Source organism: Ceratotherium simum, chromosome Y (genome assembly GCF_057802395.1).
Source record: "Ceratotherium simum simum isolate JZ-2026a chromosome Y, ASM5780239v1, whole genome shotgun sequence".
NCBI lineage: Eukaryota > Metazoa > Chordata > Mammalia > Perissodactyla > Rhinocerotidae > Ceratotherium > Ceratotherium simum.
The window spans coordinates 163,747-187,811 of NC_141941.1; the positions used below are offsets into that span (position 1 = coordinate 163,747).

At 53.6% G+C, this 24,065-nt stretch overlaps 1 protein-coding gene across 2 annotated transcripts in view; it reads right to left on the reverse strand.

Moving 5' to 3' along the window:
- LOC101403451 (serine/threonine-protein phosphatase 2A regulatory subunit B'' subunit beta) overlaps positions 1-24,065 on the reverse strand; it is a 66,053-nt gene that overhangs the window by 23,721 nt on the left and 18,267 nt on the right. For both annotated transcript variants that reach the window (XM_087427887.1, XM_087427886.1), the window contains exon 2: positions 9,191-9,376. In XM_087427887.1, coding sequence (XP_087284013.1) covers positions 9,191-9,376 — 186 coding nt within the window. The remainder of the gene's footprint in view (positions 1-9,190; positions 9,377-24,065) is intronic.

Genomic DNA, 24,065 nt, shown 5'->3' on the forward strand with positions numbered 1-24,065 from the left:
GAAGGAAGAGTTAAATGTATCAACTTCTAGAAGGAAACGGGGGAGAAAATCTTAGTGGCCTTGGGTTTGCCAAGATTTCCTATATAGGAAACAAATGCATGAACTACACAAGAAAAAATCTGAAAACACAACGTTATCAAAATTAAAAACTTTTGCAATTCCAGAGACACTGTTAAGAGAATGAAAAGACAAGCCACACACTGGAGGAAACATGTGCAACACACATCTCAGACAAAGGACTTGTATCTGGAATATATAAAATGCACATACAACTCAACCGTAAGAAAACAGCCCATTTTAAAAACAGGCAAATGACTTGAACAGGCATGTCATCAAAGCAGTTACACGCTGACAAACGAGCACACGGAGAGATGCTCAATGTTGTCAGTCATTAGAAAAATGCAAATTAAAACAACAATGTGGTATCTCTACATACCCCTCAGAAAGCTGCTCTGCTCTGAATGTGTGTCCCCCAAACTCTTATGTTGGAGCCCTAACCCCCAATGGGATGGTGTTAGGAGGTGGGGCCTTTGGGGGTGATGAGGTCATGAGGGTGGAGCCCCCATGGATGGGATTAGTGCCCTTACAAAAGAGACCCCCGAGAGCCCCCTCGTCCCCTCCACCATGTGAGGACACGGAGAAGATGCCGTCTATGAACCAGGAAGACTTCTCTCCAGAAGCCGGCACGGCAGCACCCAGATCTCAGGCTTCCAGACTCCACAACTGTGAGCAATACATGTTTGTTGTTTATGAGCCCCCAGTCTGTGGGATTTTGTCACAGCAGCCTGCACTAAGACAAATGGCTACATTAAAGAGTGACCACACCAAGTGTGGTGAGGACATGGAGCCACTGGAACCCTCACACACGGCCGGAGGGAACAGAAATGGTGCAGCCACCACGGAAATCAGCTGGGCAGCTCCCCAATAAGTTAAACTGAGAATCACCATACAACCCAGCAATTCCACTCCTCAGTATGTGTACACACACACACACACACAAACAACCCCTGAAAACAAATGAACACAGGGACTCATAGAAATAATCGTATTCAAATGTCCACAGCAGCACTACTCACAGCAGCCAAGAGGTGGAAACAACCCAAACATCCATCTGTGGATGAGTGGATAGGCAGAATGTGGTCCATCCGTATAATGGAATGTTATTTGGTCATAAAAATGGAATGACACACTGACACGGCTACAACATGGATGATCCTTCAAAACACAATGCTCAGTGAGAGCCAGACACAAGAGGCCACACAGTGTGTGATTCATTCATAGGAAACGTCCAGAACAGGCAAATCCACAGACAGAAATTGGATGAATGGTTGTCAGTGACTGGGGAGGAGGATGGGGAGTGACTGCTAAAGAGCCCAGGGTTTCCTTCCGGAGTGAGAGAATATTCTGGAACCAGATACTGGTAATGGTTGTGCAACGCTGTATATGTAACAAAGGCCTCTGAACTGTCCATTTTAAACGGTTAAAATGCTGATGGAATTTTATGTGAATTTTACCACACTAAAAACAAAAAAACGTACCTATGGTATGATTCAGTTTATGTAAAATTCTAGAAAACTTCATTTAGAGAGAGAAAACGTAGACCAGTGGGAGGCTGGGGCTGGGGGCGGGACGGATGAGAAATGAGCAGAATTTAGGGGATGCTGGAAATGCTCATCACCCTGATGGTGTTGATGGTTTCATGGGGATACACTAAAGCTCACAAAATGTACACAGCAACCACGTGCTGTTTATGGTACATCCATTATACCTCGGGAAAGCCACCAAAAATGGAAAAAAGATACACGGATGAAAAACAAACACATAAAACGGTGTTTGACATCATCACGAGGGAAATAAAAATAAAGGCACAGTAAGTGACCTCTCCACACGCGCTGGGACGGCTACAATCAAGACGTGTCAACACCAAGTGTGGGCAAGATGACAGAAGCAGCGGCATCTCACACACGGCTGGCTGAGGCGCACAGCGATGGCCTCTGTGGAGAACACCGCCGCAGCTTCTCATAGAGTTAAAGTCAGTCACCAGATGAGCCAGCACCACCTGAGGTACTTGTCGCCTCAGAGGAGTGCACACGTGCACACAAGTCTCACGTGCAAACATACACAGCAGCTTTCTTCACAGAGACAACAGCAGAAACAACCAGACGCTCGCCCACCAGTAAAAGGATAAACCACGGCACATGAACACGGAATGCTGGTCAGCGGCAGGAAGGAGCGGGCTCCCGACGTGACCAACGGTGTGGAGCAACAGCACGGTAATCACGCTACCTGAAAGAAGCCAGAAACTGAAGACAACGCGCTGCGTGATCCCATTCCCGTGAAATTCCAGAAAAGGCAAACCATGGCGCCAGAGCAGACCCATGGCTGACCTGGGCCGTGGGCAGAGGGGAGGGGCTGACTAGGAGAGGAGGCGCAAGGGGAATTCGGGGTGATCACCGTGCTCCCGACCTCGACTGTGGCGCTGGATACACAGGGGCACACACCTACCAAAACATATCAAATTGTGTACTGACACTGGGGAGCCTACTGTACGTAAATTACACACCAACAAAGCTGACACCAAGAATTAACTCTCCAATTCAAGAAGCCAATAAAGAACAGAAAACAGTACAAAAAAGTAATAAAGATGAGAGCACAAATTCATGAGATAAAATAAACTTAGAGAAGTAATCCATGAAGCCACCAGATGCTTATCTGAAAAATGTAATGTAATTAACCTCGAGTACCACTAACCAAGAAAGGAAGCAGAAATTAACAACCCTACAAAGATAACGGCCATACGTGCAGATTTGGGAGATGTAAAAAATCATACAAGATGACAAGGAAACGCTTTAGAGTAGTCAACTTATAAGGCATGCAAAAGTTGTTTTAGATAAAATATTAATGATCAAAATTGATACCAGAAATTAAAATCCTAAATAAAGCAATAACGTTTAAAGGAAATTAATCGTCAAAGACAAAAACATTCTGTAGAAGACAGCATGCCCAGTGAGGGGCTGGTTTTGGTGTAGGTTAGGAAATGGATAATCCTGTCTCTCTCAACGGTTTCAGAGAAAACAATGAGGATGAAAATGAGGAAAGACGCAGAATAACTCACGTAGTTAACCTTGAGTCACCAACTGCACGAGAACAATTGGATGAACAGGGACCATATACACGTTGCACTTAACCGTGCTTAAAATTTCACAAATAAAATATTAGCAAGTCAAGAGAAACGCACACCAGATGTCCCCTGAGAGACCATCTCCCGCCTACAGGACGGGCCAAACCCAGAAGCCTGACAGCACATCCTGGGGGAGACCAGTCAGGAGTCACTCACTCACACGCTGACAGTGACAACTCGAGACGGCACAACCCTCGTGGAGGGAATTTGATGATGCCTAACAAAACCGCATATGCATTCACTGTGTGACCTAGTGACCTTGCTTACAGAAGTCGGTCCCAAAGACACACAGACAAAGTGTGAAATGACGCACACACAAGGCTGTTTACTGCAGCGCTTCTGCAACAAGCCAACAGCTCCTCCGTGGGGGAGAGGTGAATTTAAACTATGGCTTATCCACGCAGTGGAGTGCCACGCAGCTATAAAAAGGAGAGAGATTCACTATACACAGTCCTCACTGTGCACCAAGTTCAGTCACCGCAGCTCAGTGAAATCACACCAGGGCCCCAGAGCACGGTTCTAACTTCAGTTACGTTGCCATAGGAAGTGTGATTAATGGTATAAAGTACAGATGTCGATGCCAGCTCTTCAGTCCACGAATCATGAAAAGAAAGCATGACAGACACATGTCACTTCTTTCCAAGTCTGTTGGGGACCTGTCACTGTATGTCTTGTTCAGTCCATGCACAGACTGCAGAGTGTGTGGCTGTGTTGCCCCTGTCTCCCAGCAGGAGACAGAGACCATAAGTAATAATTTAACTTTCCAAGCACTCCCCTGGCAGGATAATGCTCAGGTCACCCGGTTCTCTTGGGAGCTTCAGTGAAAATGCGAAAGTCTGCTTTTCACCACCAAACCCCATTTCTTCATGCAGCCAATGGGCTAAGGAGCTATTCCAGCTTTTAAAGCCTTCCATCTTAGACGGACGTGCAGACAGGTTACTGACTCCGCAAGCAGACATCGGGAGGTCCTGCTGGCTGAGTTCTGGAAGAAGTATGACACGGAGCACGCAGGATTTGAGTGGAACGTAAACGGACTGAAGGAGAAACAGCTGAGCGGAGATGCTGCTGCTGTTGCAGAGCGAGAGGCTGTGAGGAGGAGCCAGAGGGACTTAGTGAGAGCACATCATGGACACCAGTGAGGTTGTGACGGAAAGACGTCCCAGGGGAAGTGAAGCCAGGAAGACCTTCATGGTAAAGGAGCTCTCAGAGACATGCCACAACACGGACAGGCAGAGGGTCAAATGCTGGAAGCAGACCATGTTCAGAAAGCAGTGTGACAACTCGGCAAGGCCCTGGGAAGATGCTCACTCTGTACCCTAAGATATGTGACAAGGAGACAAGCTCTTCAAAATACTTCTAAGTTTTTCACAAAGAAATAAAACACTTTGATTCTCAATGTTTCTAATGTTTTAAATTACAGTGTACTAAATATTAGTTGTACTATTTTTTTCTATTTCCCTATACATTTATAACTAAAACAGAGTTTTTAACATTCTGACAAAAATTTTTTAAAGCTTATGAAATACTCATAATTTTTCTCACCGAATAAGATTGTTCTGCATGGTTTCAGCTCACATGGTCGTTTTTATGGTTCCAAAGTACCATGCAAAGGGAGGACCACCCAGGCTGATATGAAGTGATCTCCACAAAATAATGTTTAGTGAAAAAACACCCAAGCGTACAACTGTATGCTACCTTTCATCTAAGAAAGGGAAGACATTAAATATGCATGTACATACACATAAGTGTATTTGTATGTACTCATATTAAAAAATAAAACAACAATAAAGGGTAAACCAAAGCTATGAAAACTACTACTTATGGGGGAGGAAGGGACCAGAGCTGAATAGACAGGGGCAGACTCTGGGCTCATCTGAATATATCTGCTTTGTGACTTTTGACCTTGCAACCATGTATATTTTTACATACTTACAAAACAAAATTTAGAAAATACTTTAAAAAGGCAATCTCTAAGCAAAGAGAAGGGAACACTTCCCAACGTATCCTCTACGACCAGTGTTACCCTAACACCAAAACCAGACAAAGGAATCATAACGAAACAACCAGCCAGTATCTCTTATGAATAGAAATACAAAAATCATCAACAAAACAGTAGCAAACGAAATCCAGCAACATAAAAAGAGGACTATACACCATGACCAAGTGGGATTCGTTCCAGGAATGCAAGGTTGGTTTAACATTGGAAAAATCAGCTCGTGTAATGTCAATAGAATAAAAACCCCAAACCACACAATCATCGCATCAAACAAGTCCAAAAAAATCATCCAACAAATTCAACACCCTTTACTCAAAAAACTAGGAAAGGAATGTCCTCAACCAGATAAAGGGTTTCTATGAAAACCCACAGCTCACATCATGCTTACTGGTGACAGACCAGATGCTTTCCCCACAAGATCAGGAACAACACAAGAATCTCCACTCTCCACATCTATCCAGCACTGCACTGGAGGCTCTAACCAGAGCAATTCAGCAGCACGAAGAAACAAAAGACATCCACACTGGAAGGAAAAACTGAAACTGTTTCTACGTGCAGGTGACGTGACCACATACGTACAAAATCCTAATGAATACACTAAAAAATGTTAGAACTAATAAATGAGTTCAGAAGGACAGCAGGATACAAGATCGATACACAAGAATCAATTTTATTTTTATACATTTGCAATAAACAACCTGAAAACAAAATTCAGAAAACAATTCCATTTATAATAGCTTCAAAAAAAACAAAATACTTTAGAAAATATTTAACGAAAGTGCAAAACTTACATTTGAAAACTACAAAACATTTTTATTTTTTTGCTGAGGAAGATTCGCCCTGAGCTAACATCTGTTGCCAATCTTCCTTTTATGGTGAGGAAGATTTGCCCTGAGCTAACATCTGTGCCCATCTTCCTCTATTTGGTACGTGGGTCGCTGCCACAGCATGGACAGCAAGGAGTGGTGTAAGTCCATGCCCAGGAACAGAACCTGGGCCGCCAACGCGGAGTGTGCCAAACTTAACCATTAGGCTATGGGGCCAGCCCCTAAAACATTTTTTAAAGATATTAAAGATCTAGGTATATGAAAAGACATCCCATGTACATGATCAGAAGACTTAATATTAAGATGGCAATACTCCCCAAACTGATCTGTAGATTTAACGCAGTCCCTATCAGAATACCAGCCAGCATCTCTGGAGAAACTAACAAGCTGATCCCAATTCATATGGAATTGTAAGGGACCACAAAGTGCCAAGACAACCTCGAAAAAGAACCAAGTCGGAGGACTCACATGTGCCCCTCTCAAAACTTACTACAGAGCAGCAGTCATCAAGACAGCGTGGTGCTGGCATAAAGACAAACATGTGGAATCAGAATCCAGCAGTAAACCCTCACACGTATGGTCAATTATTTTCAAAAAAGGTGCCACGACCACTCGACACGGGAAAACAGTCTCTTCACCATTGGTACCAGGACAACTGGATTTCCACACGCAAAAAAATGAAGTTGGACCCTACGTCACTATACACAAACATTAACTCAAAATGGAGCAAAGACCTAGACACAAGAGCCAAACTATCAACTCTTAGAAAAACAAGTAAATCTTCATGGCCTTGGATTTGGTCATCATTTCTCGGATGCGACACCAAACGCACAGGCAACAAATGAAAAAATAGATAAAATGAACTTTATCAAAATCAAAAACTTTTTTGCATCAATGGACAGTATCAAAAAAGTGAAAAAACAACCCAGAAAATGGTAGAAGATATCTGCACACCATGTATCAGAGAAGGGACTTGAATCTAGAATATCTAAAGAACCCTTACAGTTCAACAAAATGACAACCCAACTAAAAAATGGGCAAAGGATCTGAACAGACATTTCTCCAAAGACACACAAATGCCCAAACGAGCAGATGAAAAATGCTCAACATCGTAGTCACCAGGGAAAGCACCTCAAAACCACAAGGAGACACCACCTGAGGCACGCTGGGACACGACTTCTACAATCCAAAAGACCACAAGTGTCGGCGAGGCCGTGAGAAATCGGAACCGTCACACTGCTGGCGGGAATGTAAAACGGGGCAGCTGCTTTGGGAAACAGTTTGTGGTTCCGCAAAAAGTTAAACATAGCGTCACCATCTGCCCGAGCAACGCCACTCCTGCGTGCCCGTATCCAGGAGAAATGCACACATGTGCACACAAAACCTGTACATGCACGTGCACAGCAGCACCATTCACAACAGCCCAAAGGTAGGCCACCCAATGTCCATCCCAACCCAATGTCCACCTGTGGATGAACGGATAAATACACAGGATGGAATCCTGAGAGGACGCAGCAGTGACACACGCTAAAACGCAGGTGAACCCTGAAAACACAGGATACCTCGCTTCATCGTGCTTTACTTGATCGTGTTTTTTACAAGACCTTCCCCCAGCAAAAAGATTTTCACTTGCTGAAGGCTCAGGTGGTGGTTAGCAGTTTTTAGCAATAAAGTATGTTTTAATTAAGGTGTGTACATTGTGTTTTTAGACACAATGTTATTGCACACGTAACAGGCTACAGTACAGTGTCAACATAACTTCTACATGCACTGGGGAAACCAAACAATTCGTGACGCACTTTATTGCGATATTCGCTTTATTGCGGTGGTCTGGAACTAGACCCACAACGTCTCCCAGGTCTGCCTGTATGTTGAGTGAGAGAAGGCAGACCCAAAAAGCCAAGTGGTGTGATTCCACGTATATGAAATGTCCAGGATACGCGCATCTATAGAGACAGAAAATAGATCAATAGTTTCCTAAGGATGGGGAAGGGAGACTGGGGGAGGACAGCTAAAGTGGACGGGGTTTCTTTTTGGGGTGACAAAAATATCCTACAATCCACTGTAGTGGGGCTGCACAACTCTGTGAACACACTAAGCTGTATTGAGCTGTACACCTCAAATGGGTGGTATGTGAATTATGTCAATAAAGCTGTCCCACAAAGAAAAAAAGGCAACCCTAAAGGTTGAAAGCGAAAGGCAGCACGTGAGGTTATTCAGCATGTGGACCAGGAGAACCTTTTCATAATGCACATATGGACAGAGGATTAGCATCCAGAACATGAAGAGAAACTCCACAGGACGGAGGAGACGGGAGGGGAGGGGAGGGGAGGCAAAGAGAAAGACCAAGCCCCCCGTGGCACAGGAGGCAAAGAAGAGGCATAGCGGTGCCCTGACAAGACGTGAAGGCTGAATTCAGGGCACACCCTGAGGCAGGCCGACCCACGGGGGATCGGGACACACCAACTCCAACACCCAGGGGTGCCCGTGCACAGCTACCGGGGACACACCAAGGGCCGGGAGGGCCGGGCCTGGGGGCCCCCTCACACGCTGCGGGCCCGCACGTTGGTGCAACACCGTGGAGGCAATCTGGCGCTGTCTAACCAAGGGGAGGGTGAGAATGTCCTCTGTCCCGGCAATCCCACCCGTAGGGCGAGGCGCCAGAGAAACCGGCACGAACACAGGCCCCAGAAACACAGAGATCCGTCGGGGGGAACGCATAAGGAAACCGTGGTAAATTCCCACAACACGACAGTGTACAGAAAGTGAAATGACTGTGCTACGCCTACACGCGCCAGCACGGACAGTCTTGAAACATACCACTGAAATGCAAAACCAAATTGCCACATGATGCACCCAGGATGGCAGCATTGAGGGTAAGTTTAAAATCACACGACGTGTTGCCACACATGAGTCCATGTGCACAGGGAGAGACACGGGGTCGGGAAGGGGTGGAAGAAGGCCTGCGATGAACCTCGGGGGATGGGTTTCCTGAAAGACGCAAACGTTAACAGTCGCTAAATCTCGGAGGGCGATGCACAGACGCGTCTGCGTTCTTCAACGTTCAGGACAGAATTAGTACAAACTCCCCACGTGTGTCTCAGGTTTAAGAACCGAAGCAGGAACCGGATGAGCAAACCTGCGCACGTGGTCGCACCTCAGAGGCTCACACGCGGGGGCACCCACCTTGGCCACTCTGCCCATGTCCTCCATCGTGGCTCTCTCGTGCGGGAAGCGGGCGAAGGTCCTCTCGATCTCGGTGATGACGGCATCTACGTTCACCGTCTGCTGCGGACGGCCTCTGGGGAAGTAGAACGCGGGAATGCTGTGGCTGGTGGCCGGCGGCAGGGGCTGCTCCTTCTTCGTCTGAACCTGAGCAAGGAAACAGGCGACACCTCAGTTAGAACTCGGGAACATGAAACATCTTCTTTGCACTAACGTAACGGACGGATGTGGAACACCTCCAGAAGTGAGCACACCGAGCCCATCTAACCCGAATTTGGACAGAACTCCAGACAATCCCAGCGGGCCAACTCCAGTCACGAGGACGCCCACACACGGGAGGGCACAACCTGCGAGTGAGCGTCACAGGACCTCTGATCTGCACTGCTGAGCCTCCTCCAACCCTGCCTCAGCGTGACCCGAGGGGACAGGACAGCTGACTGCCCAGGCTGCCCGAGAGGCCGGCGTGGGTCCTCGTAGGGAACCTGCCCCGTGGTCCTCCGGGAGGTCAGGGTCAGCCCAGCTGGGCTGTCGACAGGCAGTCGCTCAGGGCCAGGACAGGGGGTGTCCTCTCGCTTGGAGCCTGCACCTGTAATCACTTGTTCTCACAGGTGTACGTCCTGGAGAAGGAGATGCATGTCCACCCTCCAACCTGGGATGGCCGTCCCAGAAAGAATCTCGGCCCTGCAGTCTTATCCTCGCCAGAAAGTGCAACAGCAGACGAGCCCTCCCAAAACCAAGCCGACACCTTTAGCAGCATCTAACTTCAAGAAGTTCAACCTCCTGATGCCCCTTCCAGGACAAAGCTGTGTCAGGACGGCCCCCTCGGTGAGGCAGTGAGCTGACCTGCTGTCAGGCTATAGTTACAGGTCAGAAGAGTGTACCTTGTGTACAGAATAGGGTTGCGTTTTAAAACCCCCCGAAGTAGAAATAATTGTTCAGTGGAACCATTTAAGAAACGCCTGCAGAAAGCCGGCCATGAACCGGGCACCAGGCCGGGTCTGGGGGTTCCCAGAGGGTGAGAGGCACCAAGACGCCTTTGTGGCCAGGCTCAATGAATCTCAGTGTCCCCGTCACTGTAGGGCACTGTCTCCCAGCAGGACTCCACGGTGTGTCTCTATGCTGACCCAGGAGAGGCTTCTCGGGGCCAGAAGCAGCTGGCCTAAGCCCAGGCTCATCGATGGCCACCGAGAACCAGGCGTCCAGTCCCTCTCAACGGGCAGTGACGGGGAAGCACAGTCCAGCCTGCAGACGCATCTCCAGTCCACACTCTGCTTTGTATGGTTGGGGCTACACACTGATGCAGCAGGAACAACACAGCCTCCGAGCGGGGAAGGACCGGAGCGAGAGGTGAACACTCGACTCCTGAGGCCACTGGGGACTGACAGGGGCTGGGGGTCAGCAGACTCCAGAGAAGCGGTGTGAGGGGCACCCAACTCAGCAAGGTCTGGGGAACTCAGAGCACATGGGGCACTACGGGACCACACGGAACCCACAGAGCCTGACACACACACTGCAAGACACACACACTAAAGAACACGACAGGCAGAGGAAAACGCCTAGCGCCTAGACGCAGTGCGATTCACAGCCTGAGGGACGGTACCGCACAGCAGGCCCCGCAGAGCTGACTGAGGGGGTCTCGTCTATGCGCCACAGGGCACTCACACATCTCAGCCACCCTTCCCCCTCGCTGAGTCGCTGAGCACGGCGCATGCACCCCTGCCTCACACCCACAGGGACCAGGAGCTGGACCCAGCAGGACACCGATAATACCACCAAGTTACCACCGGGATATGACACAGTCTATTGGGCTCTACCCCTCCCAGTGTTTCTGAAACCTGTGAGGTGGACTACATTTCTCATCCTGCAGTGGGGGACCACTTCCCGACCCCGTCACAGCCTCTGGGACCAGCCTGTGTTCTCACAGGCCACAAGCAGGGACGGCCCCACACCCCTCTCGGTGGCGTCTCGGGACGGCCCCGCGCCCCCCTCGGTCGCGTCTCAGGACGGCACCGCGCCCCCCTCGGTCGCGTCTCGGGACTGTCCTGTGTCCTCCTCCGTTACATCTCTGGACTGTCCTGTGTCTCCTGACTGTTTTTCTGAGGTACCAGGAGGAGGAGACACTTGGTCAATGCTTGCTGTCCCAACACCACTGCAGTGACCCGCCGATGGTGGCCACATATCCAGAGGAGGTGAATGCCGCCACGAGTCAGCTGTGCTGGGCAGGCAAGGCGGAGAGCCTGGAGACACAGGGCACCAAGCCAGGTGATCACAATGGATCAAATAAAATAGTCAGGGCCTCCACGTAGGGTCACCTCAGTCGTGAGAGGTGAGAGGCGAGGTGCAGAAGGCACGGTGATTGGAAGGGAGCGGCTGCAGAGGGCGGACCCTGAGGTCCAGGCACCAGTCGCGGCAGGCTGCGGTGAGTGAGGTGGATTTGGAGTGGACGGCAGGAAGGAGGACGACGTTGTGGGCTGAGCCCCAGACCAGAGGAGAGGCTGTACGAGGACCTGGGGCCCACCCCTCATCCAGACTCGGCCTGTGTAGGCACCCAAGGACACAGGTTGACCCCCCTCCCAGCCCTAGGATGTCCTGTTCCACGGGGATTTGGTTACAGCATCAGAATTGCTAAGTCCTGATGTGACAGCCCCACAAACCAGCACTGTGCCAAAATGACACCCATGATGGCCACGGAACAGCCCCGAGGGGAAGCCAGACGCCGAGAGCTACCTCTTTAGGAAGGAGAGGACTCAACTCAGCAGACCTGCTGGGGATGCCCAGGATCTGCTCTGAGGAAAGTAACTTTTCCCCCAATTTCTGAAACAACTACCAAGAGCATGTTTTTAATTCCTCTGTGGCGCTTGATCAACTTTTCCCAGTGTTTTTCTTTTTCTCTTTTTTTTTTTTGCTGAGGAAGATCGTCCCTGAGCTAACATCTGTGCCACTCTTCCTCCTTTCTGTATGCGGGTCGCTGCCACAGCACGGCCGCAGAGGAGTAGCGTAGGTCCACACCCAGGAACTGAACCCACAAGCCCGGGCCACTACAGCAGAGTGTGCTGGACCTAACCACTAGGCCACGGGGCCGGCCCTCTTCCTCTCTTTCTGGCGAGGCAGAAGGACTTGCGAGCTCAGTGCCCTGGGCTGTCGGTTGTGGCAGCTGATCTTTCACATTCGTGGAAAGACGGTGCTGGTGTTTACTGGGCCCCGACCGCATCCTCCCAGGCGCGACCTCCCTCAACTGCAGTGTCCAGGACAATCTGTGACAGAGGCGCCACCACCGCCCCCTCCGAGGTGGGGAAACTGAGGCACGGGGGCAGGACGCACTCCAGGCACATGCGGGGTGGCCGCACGGTGGTGTGGCTGGTCCTGGGCTGGTCCGAGAGCAGCTCTTAACCACTTGCCTCCTCCCCTGCTCACGGCAGGACTACCACGGACACCCGTCTTGCTCGGTAACAGGAACTTCTGTTCTCTGCTGTTCAGACTAGGAGACCGTCCACACCAGCCCCCCCAGGGAAGGAAGAGAAGAGGCAGGACGTCACAGCTACTCCTCCACACAAAGTGGAGCTCCATTTCCTCAGGACGAGCTTTCTCACCCGTGTCACCGGCTCCCACCAGACCTGTCTCACGGTTAACATTCAGGCTGGTCCTGGAAACCTCGGACTTTGAGAAAATGGACATAATGTGACAAGGAATTTAAATGAAACGAAACACCCCTTTGCCAGAGCGAATGTTTCTGCCTCTCCTAGCACACGTTGATGCCACCCCGGGGCTGGTCCGAGCGTCCCTATGGGTGCCTTGCGGTCCCTCCCCCACCTGGATGACCACAGGCAAACTACGACTGCAACAGTGTGAGGCTGACGCCACCACGGGAAGCCCAGAAAGCAGGGGCGGGCTCTCCGGGGGACGTCCTGGACGCACCGTGTCGGGGCCCCTGTGTCACTCACGCCCGCTATCCGTCACCCTCCCCTTCCGTGGAGATGTATGGACATTTCCTGCTCAGTGACTGCTTTGGAAACGCACTCTACACTCACGAATTCTACATTCACCTGCACACACCACGCCCGGCTAGCAGACCTCTCCATAAATCCGCCCGGATCTACCCGATGAGACACAGTCTGTGAAGTGTACGGTGAAAGGCCGAGCCCCGGGGCAGGGGCCTGGGCTGCAGCCCACTCTGCCTTGGGAAGTGACGAGTGGTCTTGTGCCTTGGTGACCTTGCAGTGAACAGGCCACTAGCACGGGCAGGGGGAGGGGAGGGAGGCCTGGCAAGGCCCCTCTGTGGAGCACCGGCACGAGCGAGCGCGTGGCTGCCGTCCTGGCGCGCTAGGACATACTCGCCAGCACCTCCTGAGAGGGGCTTCAGGCGGCCTGGTGTCCCCGGGGCTGGCGCCTGCACAGATCACAGTCCTAAAGGGGAGCTGTCCTGACAACAGGGTGGGTGCCTGCTGTGCGTTATCTAAAGAGGAGTGAGGGCAAGAAGCCTTACAAACGCCCCGATCTGAACCGGAGCGCAGGGATGCCGGCCCCGCACGTCCTCAGCCCCGTGTGAGTGTGGAGCTCGGCCACGTGCGTCCCGGCGGGAGCTCTGGGGGTGACCTTCCTGCCAGCATCCACGCGAGTGCCTCTCCTCTCCGGGCCCCGTCGGCAGAGTGTGCTGTCAGACTGGGAGACTACGGTCTGGGGGCGGACAAAGACATCTAACGGTCCTCTCACTCTGCCCCTACCTGACTGTGACTGAGGTGGAGCATCTTCTCATGTGCGTAAACACAGTAATACTTTCTTTCCTGTGACTTCTCTGCCCAGAAGCTTTGCCGTTATTTCTGGTCTTTTTCTGACCAATTTCTGGGACAGCACGTATATTAGGCTTTCAGAGTTTAGTCCTCTGTCCCCAGTCACCATGTCTTTTTATTTGGTTTGTGATGTTTGTTACCATGTGGGAGTTTTTTTAAATTCTCGTGTCACCCTTACTCTCTCGTCTGTCTGAAAGACGGTCCACACCAATGCTGGGAGCTACGGATAAGCTAAATCTGGTCATGTGCTCCTTGCTCGCAAACGTAGGACGACGGGCACCGCCGGGGACAGGGTCTGAACTCCGTTCATAGCTGATCGGCCCTGCCACGGCTCTGCGGGGCTGGGAGAGGCCTCGGAGATGAAGAGAGGCCCGCGGAACAGACAGAGACACAGAGGGAGGGCCGGCTCCAAGGAGGACGCCAGGCTCTAGTCTCACAGGTCCGGCCACATTTCAGGAGGAGGGAAGCTGACGGTGACAGCCCAGACCAAGGGCACACGAAGCCCAATGTCCCGTCTGGGCACAGCGAGCATCTCAGAGAAGGAGACCCAGACACGTGGAGGAGAAGGGGACGTGAAGACCTGAGAGGCCACGACGCCCTCATGAGGCCTTCACCACGTCATGTCTCACCACTGTCAACACTACAGCGAGGACCCCTAGACAGCAAGGAACAGGGCTCAGAGGGCAGGGTCCAAAAGAAAGAACTGAAATCCGTTCGCCAGACACCTGAGAAAGCCACTGAAAGGGAGGGAGGGACGGAGGCAGGCAGGCCTGCAGTTCAGCTGGAGGCAAAGGTGTAACTGCCCGACCACGGGGCCACGGGGGCCACAGCCAACCACATCCCTGTCCACTCTGAACAGAGCTGATCATAGAAAGTGCTAGAAGCCATGCGTAAGGAGCTACCAGCAAGCTCACCAAATCTTCTGTGAATGGAGACCATCTTTTGTCTTCTCACAGTCCAAAGACTCAGAAGGCAACTACAGGAAGCAGTATCTGAACAGCACAGAACGTAACTACATCCTTGACAGTTTACCATTTGCTTCCAGAGCAGACGGGGTAGAGATTCCTGTGACACGTCACAGCACTGGCTGCTCGTCACCTGTCCCTCTTCAACTATCCTCCGCTGTCGGCTTGTCTGGTGGAGACGTCTCCACCAGGGAGTAGGAACAAGAAGGGAATGGAGCCCAACATCCCAACGGGCCTCCCTGACGACGCTGACAGGGAGGGGCCCCCTTAGTCGCGAGGCGAACACAGAGACGCACGACGCCCCTGCCTGCGTCCCCAGGCCCCAGAGCTGCCGCGGCAGGGGCCTCTCACTGCACCTGCTGGTCCGTCTCTTCCTGGGGTGGACGTGCTGCTCACCACTCTCCACAAAACCCTCACCTCGCGCGGCTGGCCAGGTCTTTCCCACCCATGAGCAGAGCAGAGCTCATGTCTTCCACTTATCCGGGCCCTGAGGTCTCACCTCGAAAGTGCACACGTGGCTTCATGAGACACATCCTTCTGACAGCCTCGTGGGGACAGACAAAGCTGGACACAAACAAGCTTTCTGCCTCCAGGAGCGTGAACCGCGGTGGAGGAATGATGCACATATAAGCAGCACACCAGAGAGATGCCCGCCTGTGATCAGAGCCAAAGGGACTGTGGGAATTTGGCAGAGGGAGGGACGGGGGAGGGTGGAAAGGAGGCGGCTACAAACTTAGGGGCAAAGACACAACCACGGGAGGTTTTCCGAGCTCTAAACAATGCTCAGCGAGCACCCCCTTGGCCACACGGGCTGCCGCCCACAGGAAGGCTTCCCTTGATGGGTGCCACACGTCCTGCCCACTAAGACAATGGTGTGGGAGAAGGGTCCCCTGGGTCAGGGAGAATGAGAACCACTGCGCCACAGCTCCCTGGGAGAGGGCAGGGGTGAGGGGGCTCCAGTGGGTGCCCGTCACTGCCCACCTCAGGGCCACTGCACCCACAGTCCCCAGACATGCCACAGGCCCCGCCTCCTCTCATCTAAGAACATGATCAGATCTCACATGCCAGAAGCTCGTCATTGACAGGCAACACAACACCCCCCAACCTGAGCCCACCCCCACCCTGCTGCCCCTTAACAGGAACTGTCACCCCAGGTCAGAAGGTCATCCTCTCACACATCACACCCCCCCCCCCACCCAGCTGCCCCTTCACAGGAATTGTCACCCCAGGTCACAAGGTTGTCCTTGACAGGCCACACATCCCCACCCCCACCCTGCTGCCCCTTGACAGGAATGGTCACCCCAGGTCACAAGGTCATCCTTGACAGACCACACAACACCACTCCTGCCAGAACCCACTACACCGCCATCTGTCGCCTCCCCCACCCATCCCCACCTTCCCCCTACTGCCCCTTCACAGGCCTCGTCACCCGTGTCAAGCTCAGTAGGCTTTTCTGTCGTCCCAACTGGAAGGAACAGCACCCCCCACTCCAGTGCCTGGCACAGAGCAGGCCCCTAACAATATGCAATGACGGATTGCACATCCCACAGAGCTTCACCTGAAAGGAAATCACCTTTCCCTTGGTTTAGAAAGCTGCTACCTCAGAGGACTCTGGCAATGTGACACTGCACTTCCCTCTGTCCACAATGAGTCTTTCCTACCCTGGAACCTTCCATGTCTCTCATGCTCGTGGGGACCCGAGAGTTGAGCCTCTCACCGCCAACTCGCCCCCTTAGGAAAGACGTCATGCTGGACGACACCGTTCTGGTGTTCGGTTTACAGGATCTATTCAGGGAAAGGCAAATTCTAACGTGTGCTCTCTCTGTGGCCACGTCATGACCCAGGTACCCAGACCAATCCCTCTTCAAAGAAACTAGAAATGTCTGAGAGAACACTACAAACATCTTGCAGAGTGCATCCATGGACGGGCAAGAGACTAAGGAATTCTCAGGCCACAATAGCCAGGAAGTGGGAGCCCAGCGAGGCGGGGGCAGCCTGAGCACGTTTTGCCATCAGGGGCGTGGGCCAAAGAGGTGACGTGACTATCACTTCACATACTTGCAGAGCTCGGGGGACATGAGGCACAATCCAGCGTCCTCGGAGGAGGCTGCCCCCTAAGGGGCATCCCAGAGGGCTGCACCTTCAGGGAGAAGGATGAACTAGAGATAAATTCCCACCCACCCCAGACCCCAGAAATGAAAGGAAAGTTGTCGGCCCCCAACCTGATGCTGTGTCAAGGAGCCGGCGGTGGGGGGACAACCTCCTGAGAACTCACAGCCCAGCAGACTCGCACTCAAGTTTGCAAACCAAATTTACACCATCTGGACGGTGCCAAATCCTCGAGCCAAAAACGGCAAGTTGCCCCAGACTGGCAGTGCCTGGAAGCACCAAGAGCTTCTCAGGGGAAAGCCACCCTCATCTCAGACTCAAAGAACTCCCCAAGTTCCAAGCAAAATGAGCAGTTCCTGGTCAAAACTCACCAAACACACATGGAAATAAGGCACCAGGAGGGAGAGCCGGCAGAAAGGAGAGGACTGAACCCAGGAAGGCTCTGGACTCCGGCATCATCACAATGTACAGCCACTATGCTTCATACAGCTCAAGAAATAAAAGAGGCTTGAAGACACAAGAGCGAGGAGATTCAAGACAGACCCAAATAAAACTTCTAGAAGAACAGAAAACACACTTGGCGACTGGGCTAAAGAGCAGATCAGCGCAGCTCAGGAGAGATTCGTGAACCGCGAGAGAGAAGAGAAGCAAGTGTTCAGAACGCAGCCCGCGGAGCTGGAGACACGTCCAAAGACCTGAGGACCCAATGGACCCCGAGCCAGAATCCTAAAAGACCGCACTGGACAGCTGACGACGAGAGAGGAGAACACCAGAGACAGTGGCAGATCTTCAAAAGCCGCCACAAGAAAACGAAACGAAACAAAAAGCGGATCGTCTTCAAAGGAGCGAACAGTGAGCCCTGCAGTCAGCTTCTCGACAGAAACAACAGACACCAGAGCTGGAGGAGAACAGTGCCAACCCACACTCCGCCTCCTGTGAGGGTGTCTGTGATGAGACTAACACAGAGACAATTTCAGACCAGAAGGAAACAAAAAGCAGAAGTGAGTTTGCCATCAGCAGACACTCGTTCAAGGAAACGCTGAGGATTGTCCGTCTGGTAGAAGCAATGTGCTCGCGACAGGAGGTCTGAACTGTGAGGAAGTGGTGTCTGTGGGGGTAAATCTCAACACGCTGACCACAGAAATCAGTAATGAGAACGGCATTTTATTTCTCTCTACAAACCCTCTCAAGGCAACAATAGAGTAAAATGAAACGGGTCAGGGAACTGAGGTGTCTGAGGGTTTTGAGCTGGAGGCTGAAGATATTAACTTTGCACCTAGAAAAATTAAGTAATTGACATGTCTAGGATAAGCAGTCACCTAGTAGCAAGGGTATACTCCCAACTAGAAGAGGAAAAGAGAAAAGGGAGGCAAGAAAGGAGAGAATAAAGAGAAACACAAAGTAAGATAGTGCCAATAAATCCAGACGGATTAAGAGTCACAATAAATGTAAATGGACTAAATGCTCCAGTTAAAAGTCAAAGATCAGATTGGAAAAAGAGCAAAATATCTATTTATAAGAGACACATATAAGACTTAAGGACGCAGAGTTGAAAATCTTTTTATAAGATGGAAAAGGAGAGACCAGGCCATATTGACGGCCATACAGTAGATGGAAGGTCTGGACACTACTAGAGAGACAGGGTGACCAGGTCATGCCGGAGGGCGATCCCGGGAAGCGACGACCACTCTGAGCTGGCCGGTGCCGTCCCTCGGAGCCCCTGCACAGACAAGGCACACGCTGCTGGGGAAACGCAGAGATCCAGCCCCCAGGGAGGCCGGGCCCAGCCGACGGAGCTGACCGGACAACGAGAAACAAAACAGCCCGGTGCGGACACGGAAGATTTACAAGTTTAATCTCCAGGACAGAAATAGCCCACGGCCCCAGCACAGCTGCAGAACACACATTCTTTTCCAACACGCAGGGCACACTCGGGTGCCGGCCACCTCCCGGGCCACAGAACAGGCCTCAGCAGATTCTGAAGGAACTGTGGGGAGCATGCCCTGACCTCCAGGAGATGAGGTGGACATCAAGGATGAACAAAAGTAGCAACAACATATACGTGTGTGTGTGTGTGTGTGTGTGTGTATGAGAGAGAGAGAGAGAGAGGGAGGGAGGGAGGGAGAGAAGAATTCTGAAGTAGGGCTCAGGCCTCTTAAATAATGACACCAGACAAGGGGGCATTTGGTCCCCAAAGCCTTGCACCTCAGATCCCACTCAACATGCCCCCGATGCGTGCCTCCTGCAGCGTGTCTCCCCCAGAGCGCTGATAAAGACGGCACCGGCCTCACAGAGAGCTATTTCTGTAGAGGGCACCGAGACACTCACTCCCTGACTCATCACAACTCCTGAGACTGCAGACATGCCCCTCGGCCTTCCAGAACACAGTGGCGGAAAACAGTCCACGTTCCACTAAAAACAAGCCTTGGTATAAAACAAATGCTGTCTCTTTTTGCATAGAAGTCGGTGCCCTGAGGGTGTAGGTAAATCCCACCAGAAATCAGTGGAGGCGTGTGTCTTTGGGGACACATCTGTAGCCTCAGACGGTCAGATCTCAGAGGGGTCAGAGGGCGTGTGCTGGGACGTTGGACGTGACCCTCCAACTCCAATCAGCCAGGATGGGCAGTAAAACCTGGGAGTCAGAGCACGGCAAGGGAACAAGAGCAGGCCAGGGAGAGGTACGCTGGGCTGGGGCAGCAAAGCGGATCAGCATCCTAGGTGGACCCAGTCTCAGACCAGATGCAGCAGCCAGGCCCGGGGACGATGCTCTGGGACGAGGCCCTGGGATGATGCTCTGGGACCAGGCCCTGGGACCGGGCTGCGGAGCTCGGCGGGGGGGGCACGTGGATTCCAGGCGAGCTCAGGCCCACAAAGACGCTGCCCCTAGATGGGAGCCCCCTGCAGGCCGTGAGCTTTCTTCTCCGCTCCCGTGGACCCCTCCATGCCAGCTGGCAGGAGGCTTGCCAAATAAATGTGCAAATGACATACTGCACGGACAGATGGTAGCCAAAGGTCAGAGTTTAAAACAGAGAAGCCAAAAATGAAGATGAGAAAGCCAGGCCGTACACAGGGGTTTGTGTAATTACAGGTCCTCTCTCCACCACAGGAGGGGCACTGGCTTAGAGGGGAGGCCTCCAGGGGTGTCTGGGTCCACAGGAGTGAACAGGGCTGGATTGCAAACGCTGAGACAGACAAGGGAGCCGGGCTGAGCAGGCGGGGCCGACGGGCTACAACAAGGCCAGGGCTCCCTGGCACTGCCAGAGACTTCAGGTCGGCTCTGCAGCCTCAGCTATAGGATGGGCTCCCACGGGAGCGTGCATGTGTCTGGGTCTGGAGTGGCCTGCGAGAAGAGCTTGCGTCCACAGCCTCACAGAAGTGGGGCCACTTCCGACTCCTGGGACCCCGGCAATGTGATGTCTGGGACAGGCAGAGCCCGGAGGCCAGGCTGTCCCCACAGGGAGGGGAAGTGAGCTCAAAGTGCAGGCTGTCACCTGGGGGATGGCCATGCTGGGGTCTGGAATGGCGCTCTGTGGGGTCTGCGCCCACCTGAAGGACCCTGCAGGGAGGCTGGACGGGCATGGACGGGACCACAGCGAGGTGACAGAGTGGAGGAGCGTGGGGAGCAGAGGCATCGGTCAAGCACGCCCTGAGCCTGTGTGTGGAGAGCGGGCAATTCCATTCCCCGGGGAACGAGACAGTCAGCACCCAGCTCGGGCTGGACAGCTGAGCAGCCGTCCTGGGCCATTCTGGCCCGGGACAAGGTCTAAGGGGCACTGCACTGGACCATCTAGGGCTCTCGGTGCTGCTCAACGTGCGGAGGCCCGAGAACCCCCAGGCGGGGCGGGGGCGCAGACGCGCACTACGGAGCGGGAGAGCTCCGGCTCTGGATAACACAACCACGCTCCAACCGTCCTCCGCTCCACTCCAGCGGGGACATCCCGAGCCGCAGTGTGCTGTCATGCCTGAAGCATCTCCCTCCATGCACCACCCTCTCCCTGCACACTCCGCTATCTCCCTCACCCCCACCCTCTCCCACAGCCCCCCACCATCTCCCTCACTCCCCACCATGTCCCACAGCCCCCCACCCTCTCCCACAGCCCACCATCTCCCTCACTCCCCACCATGTCCCACAGCCCCCACCCTCTCCCACAGCCCCCACCATCTCCCTCACTCCCCACCATCTCCCTCACTCCCCACCATGTCCCACAGCCCCCACCCTCTCCCACAGCCCCCACCATCTCCCTCACTCCCCACCATGTCCCACAGCCCCCATCCTCTCCCACAGCCCCCCACCATCTCCCTCACTCCCCACCATGTCCCACAGCCCCCTCTCCCACAGCCCTCCACCATCTCCCTCACTCCCCACCATGTCGCACAGCCCCCACCCTCTCCCACAGCCCCCACCATCTTCCTCACTCCCCACCATGTCCCACAGCCCCCACCCTCTCCCACAGCCCCCACCATCTCCCTCACTCCCCACCATGTCCCACAGCCCCCATCCTCTCCCCACAGCCCCCACCCTCTCCCTCACTCCCCACCACGTCCCACAGCCCCCCACCCTCTCCCACAGCCCCCCACCATCTCCCTCACTCCCCACCATGTCCCACAGCCCCCCACCCTCTCCCACAGCCCCTACTCTACTGAGGACATGTGCTGACCCACCCACGGCTATGTCCCGAAACCACTCTCACATCCTGAGGTAACAGAAGCCAGGCAGCTTCTCCTGCTTCCCCAGCACTCCCCCAACACAAAGACACTCCAGGGGCCGGCCCGGTGGTGCAGCGGTTAAGTGTGCGTGCTCTGCTTTGGCGGCCTGGGGCTCGCAGGTTCGGATCCCGTGCGCAGACCTACGCACCGCTCGTCAAGCCACGCTGTGGCGGTGTCCCACACACAAGGTGGAGGAGGACGGGCACCTCTGTCAGCTCAGGGCTGACCTTCCACAGCAAAAAAAGAGGAGGATTGGCACAGACGTTAGCTAATCTTCCTCACACACACACACACACAGAGGCTCTGATTCGCGCCCTGCACCTCGGGGAACACTCACATCACACAACAACAACATATGCTGTCACTGCTGAAAAACAACGTCGAAACACGTTTTCTGTAACATGAAACAACTTCCTGTCAAAGGAATTCACAGAGTTTGATTCCCAAAAAGCGATTTTAAGATAAACAGCCATCCTAAAACAAGGCAGACTTCCATGAACGGGCTCTGCCCGCAGCCGGGAGCCCTGGACATCAAGTCACAAGCATCCTGCTGGAAGCTGGAAAGACTTCCGAGTCTCGCAAACATCCCAGCCAACCATTCAGGGGAAACGTTAACTACCAGACACCCGCTCTCCTGTCGTCTAAAACAAGATCACTGGGCGGCTCATTCCACTCTCAAGGTCTCCAAGTTAACATGATTTTAAACACATTTTCCTTAAAAACAAGACTTACAGCCATCACCTAGCTGCAGACAAGATTTCAGAAGTTGGAAAACAGAAGTCAGAAAGGCTGTGTAAAAGTTCAGATGTGATCCTAGAAAAAATTCCAATTAAACTATCACCAGAAAGCAGGTCTTTTTTTTCCCCCAAACAGCCCGGTTTGATTCGATGTCATTTTTTTTTTTAGGCCACAACATGACATTAACTCCCGGCCCGAAGGGAAAATGCAAATGTTTAACCGCAAGATGCGTGGCGTTTGGGCGAGCAGCATGAGCAGAGGCCGTGCCCCCACGCCAAGGTCCTGTCCCCCGGCACCCCTGTCCTGTCCCCCGGCACCCCTGTCCTGTCCCCCGGCACCCCTGCCCCCACGCCCTGTGGTCCTGTCCCCCAGCACCCCTGCCCCCACGCCCTGCGGTCCTGTCCCCCAGCACCCCTGCCCCCACGCCCTGTGGTCCTGTCCCCCAGCACCCCTGCCCCCGTGCCCTGCGGTCCTGTCCCCCGACACCCCTGCCCTCAGGCCCCACAGTCCTGTCCCCCGGCACCCCTGTCCCCCGGCACCCCTGTCCTGTCCCCCAGCACCCCGCACCAGAGGGCGAGGCGAGGACGAGATACGGCCACGGAGAAAACTTCACGTTACAAGCTGATTCCGGGTGGTCACGGGAAGCCTCACGCTTCTAAATTACGTGGTCGCCTTACGCTAACTCATAAAACAACCCCAAGGTAGAGACATCAAGGCAGGTTTTACTCTCGGAACGTTATGAGCAGCGAGAGGAAGTTGAAAAGCCCATTAGTTACTAAAAACACTGAACTGCGCACCGGAGCGGGTGTGGTACAGGAATGTCTCTAGAAGCCCTCTGAAAACGCAAAGCAAAGAGGGCCGTGCGTGCCAACACTGCCGCACCCTCACAGACGCGCCAGTACCCACGGGGAAGGCTTCACCAGGCATCCAGCAGGTGAAGCCACTACCCGCAGCTGAAACCTGTCCACACGGCCCCGGCCCACACCACTCCACCGTCCTGACTGCGCAGCGGGTGTGCGCTGCTGAACTCCAGGACAGGAGCTGGTGGTCTTTCTCAGGAGCTCTGCCCAGCAGACCTCACAGGGGACACCGGGTTCTCTGCGTGGACCGATGCGGGCTGTCCCGGGAGGTACAGGCACGGCCGCTACAAGCAGCGCCCGGCCCCGACCTCATGCGGGCCCAGTGAGGGGCTGGTGGGGGGCTGGTAAGGGGCCGAGACAAGGCGCACGGCAGACCTGGATCTGCTGGAAGGCCTTGAGCCTCTTCTTGAACCGCGAGGGCAGCACGAAGTCGCAGCCGCGGGCCAGCGAAGCCAGCTCCTGCCTCAGGTCGGGGTCCTGGCGCAGCGACAGCTCCCGGACCCGCATGTCCACGCGCGCGGGCCACCGCGGCCCGGGCGGGGCGCCGCGCTCTCGGGGCTGGGCCTGGCCGGGGCCGGGGGGCTCGGGACGGCAGCTGTGCCCGGCGGGACGGTCCGGGCGGCCGGGCTCAGCGCGCTCCATGCGTCGCCGGCCAGGCGCTCTGGGGGCC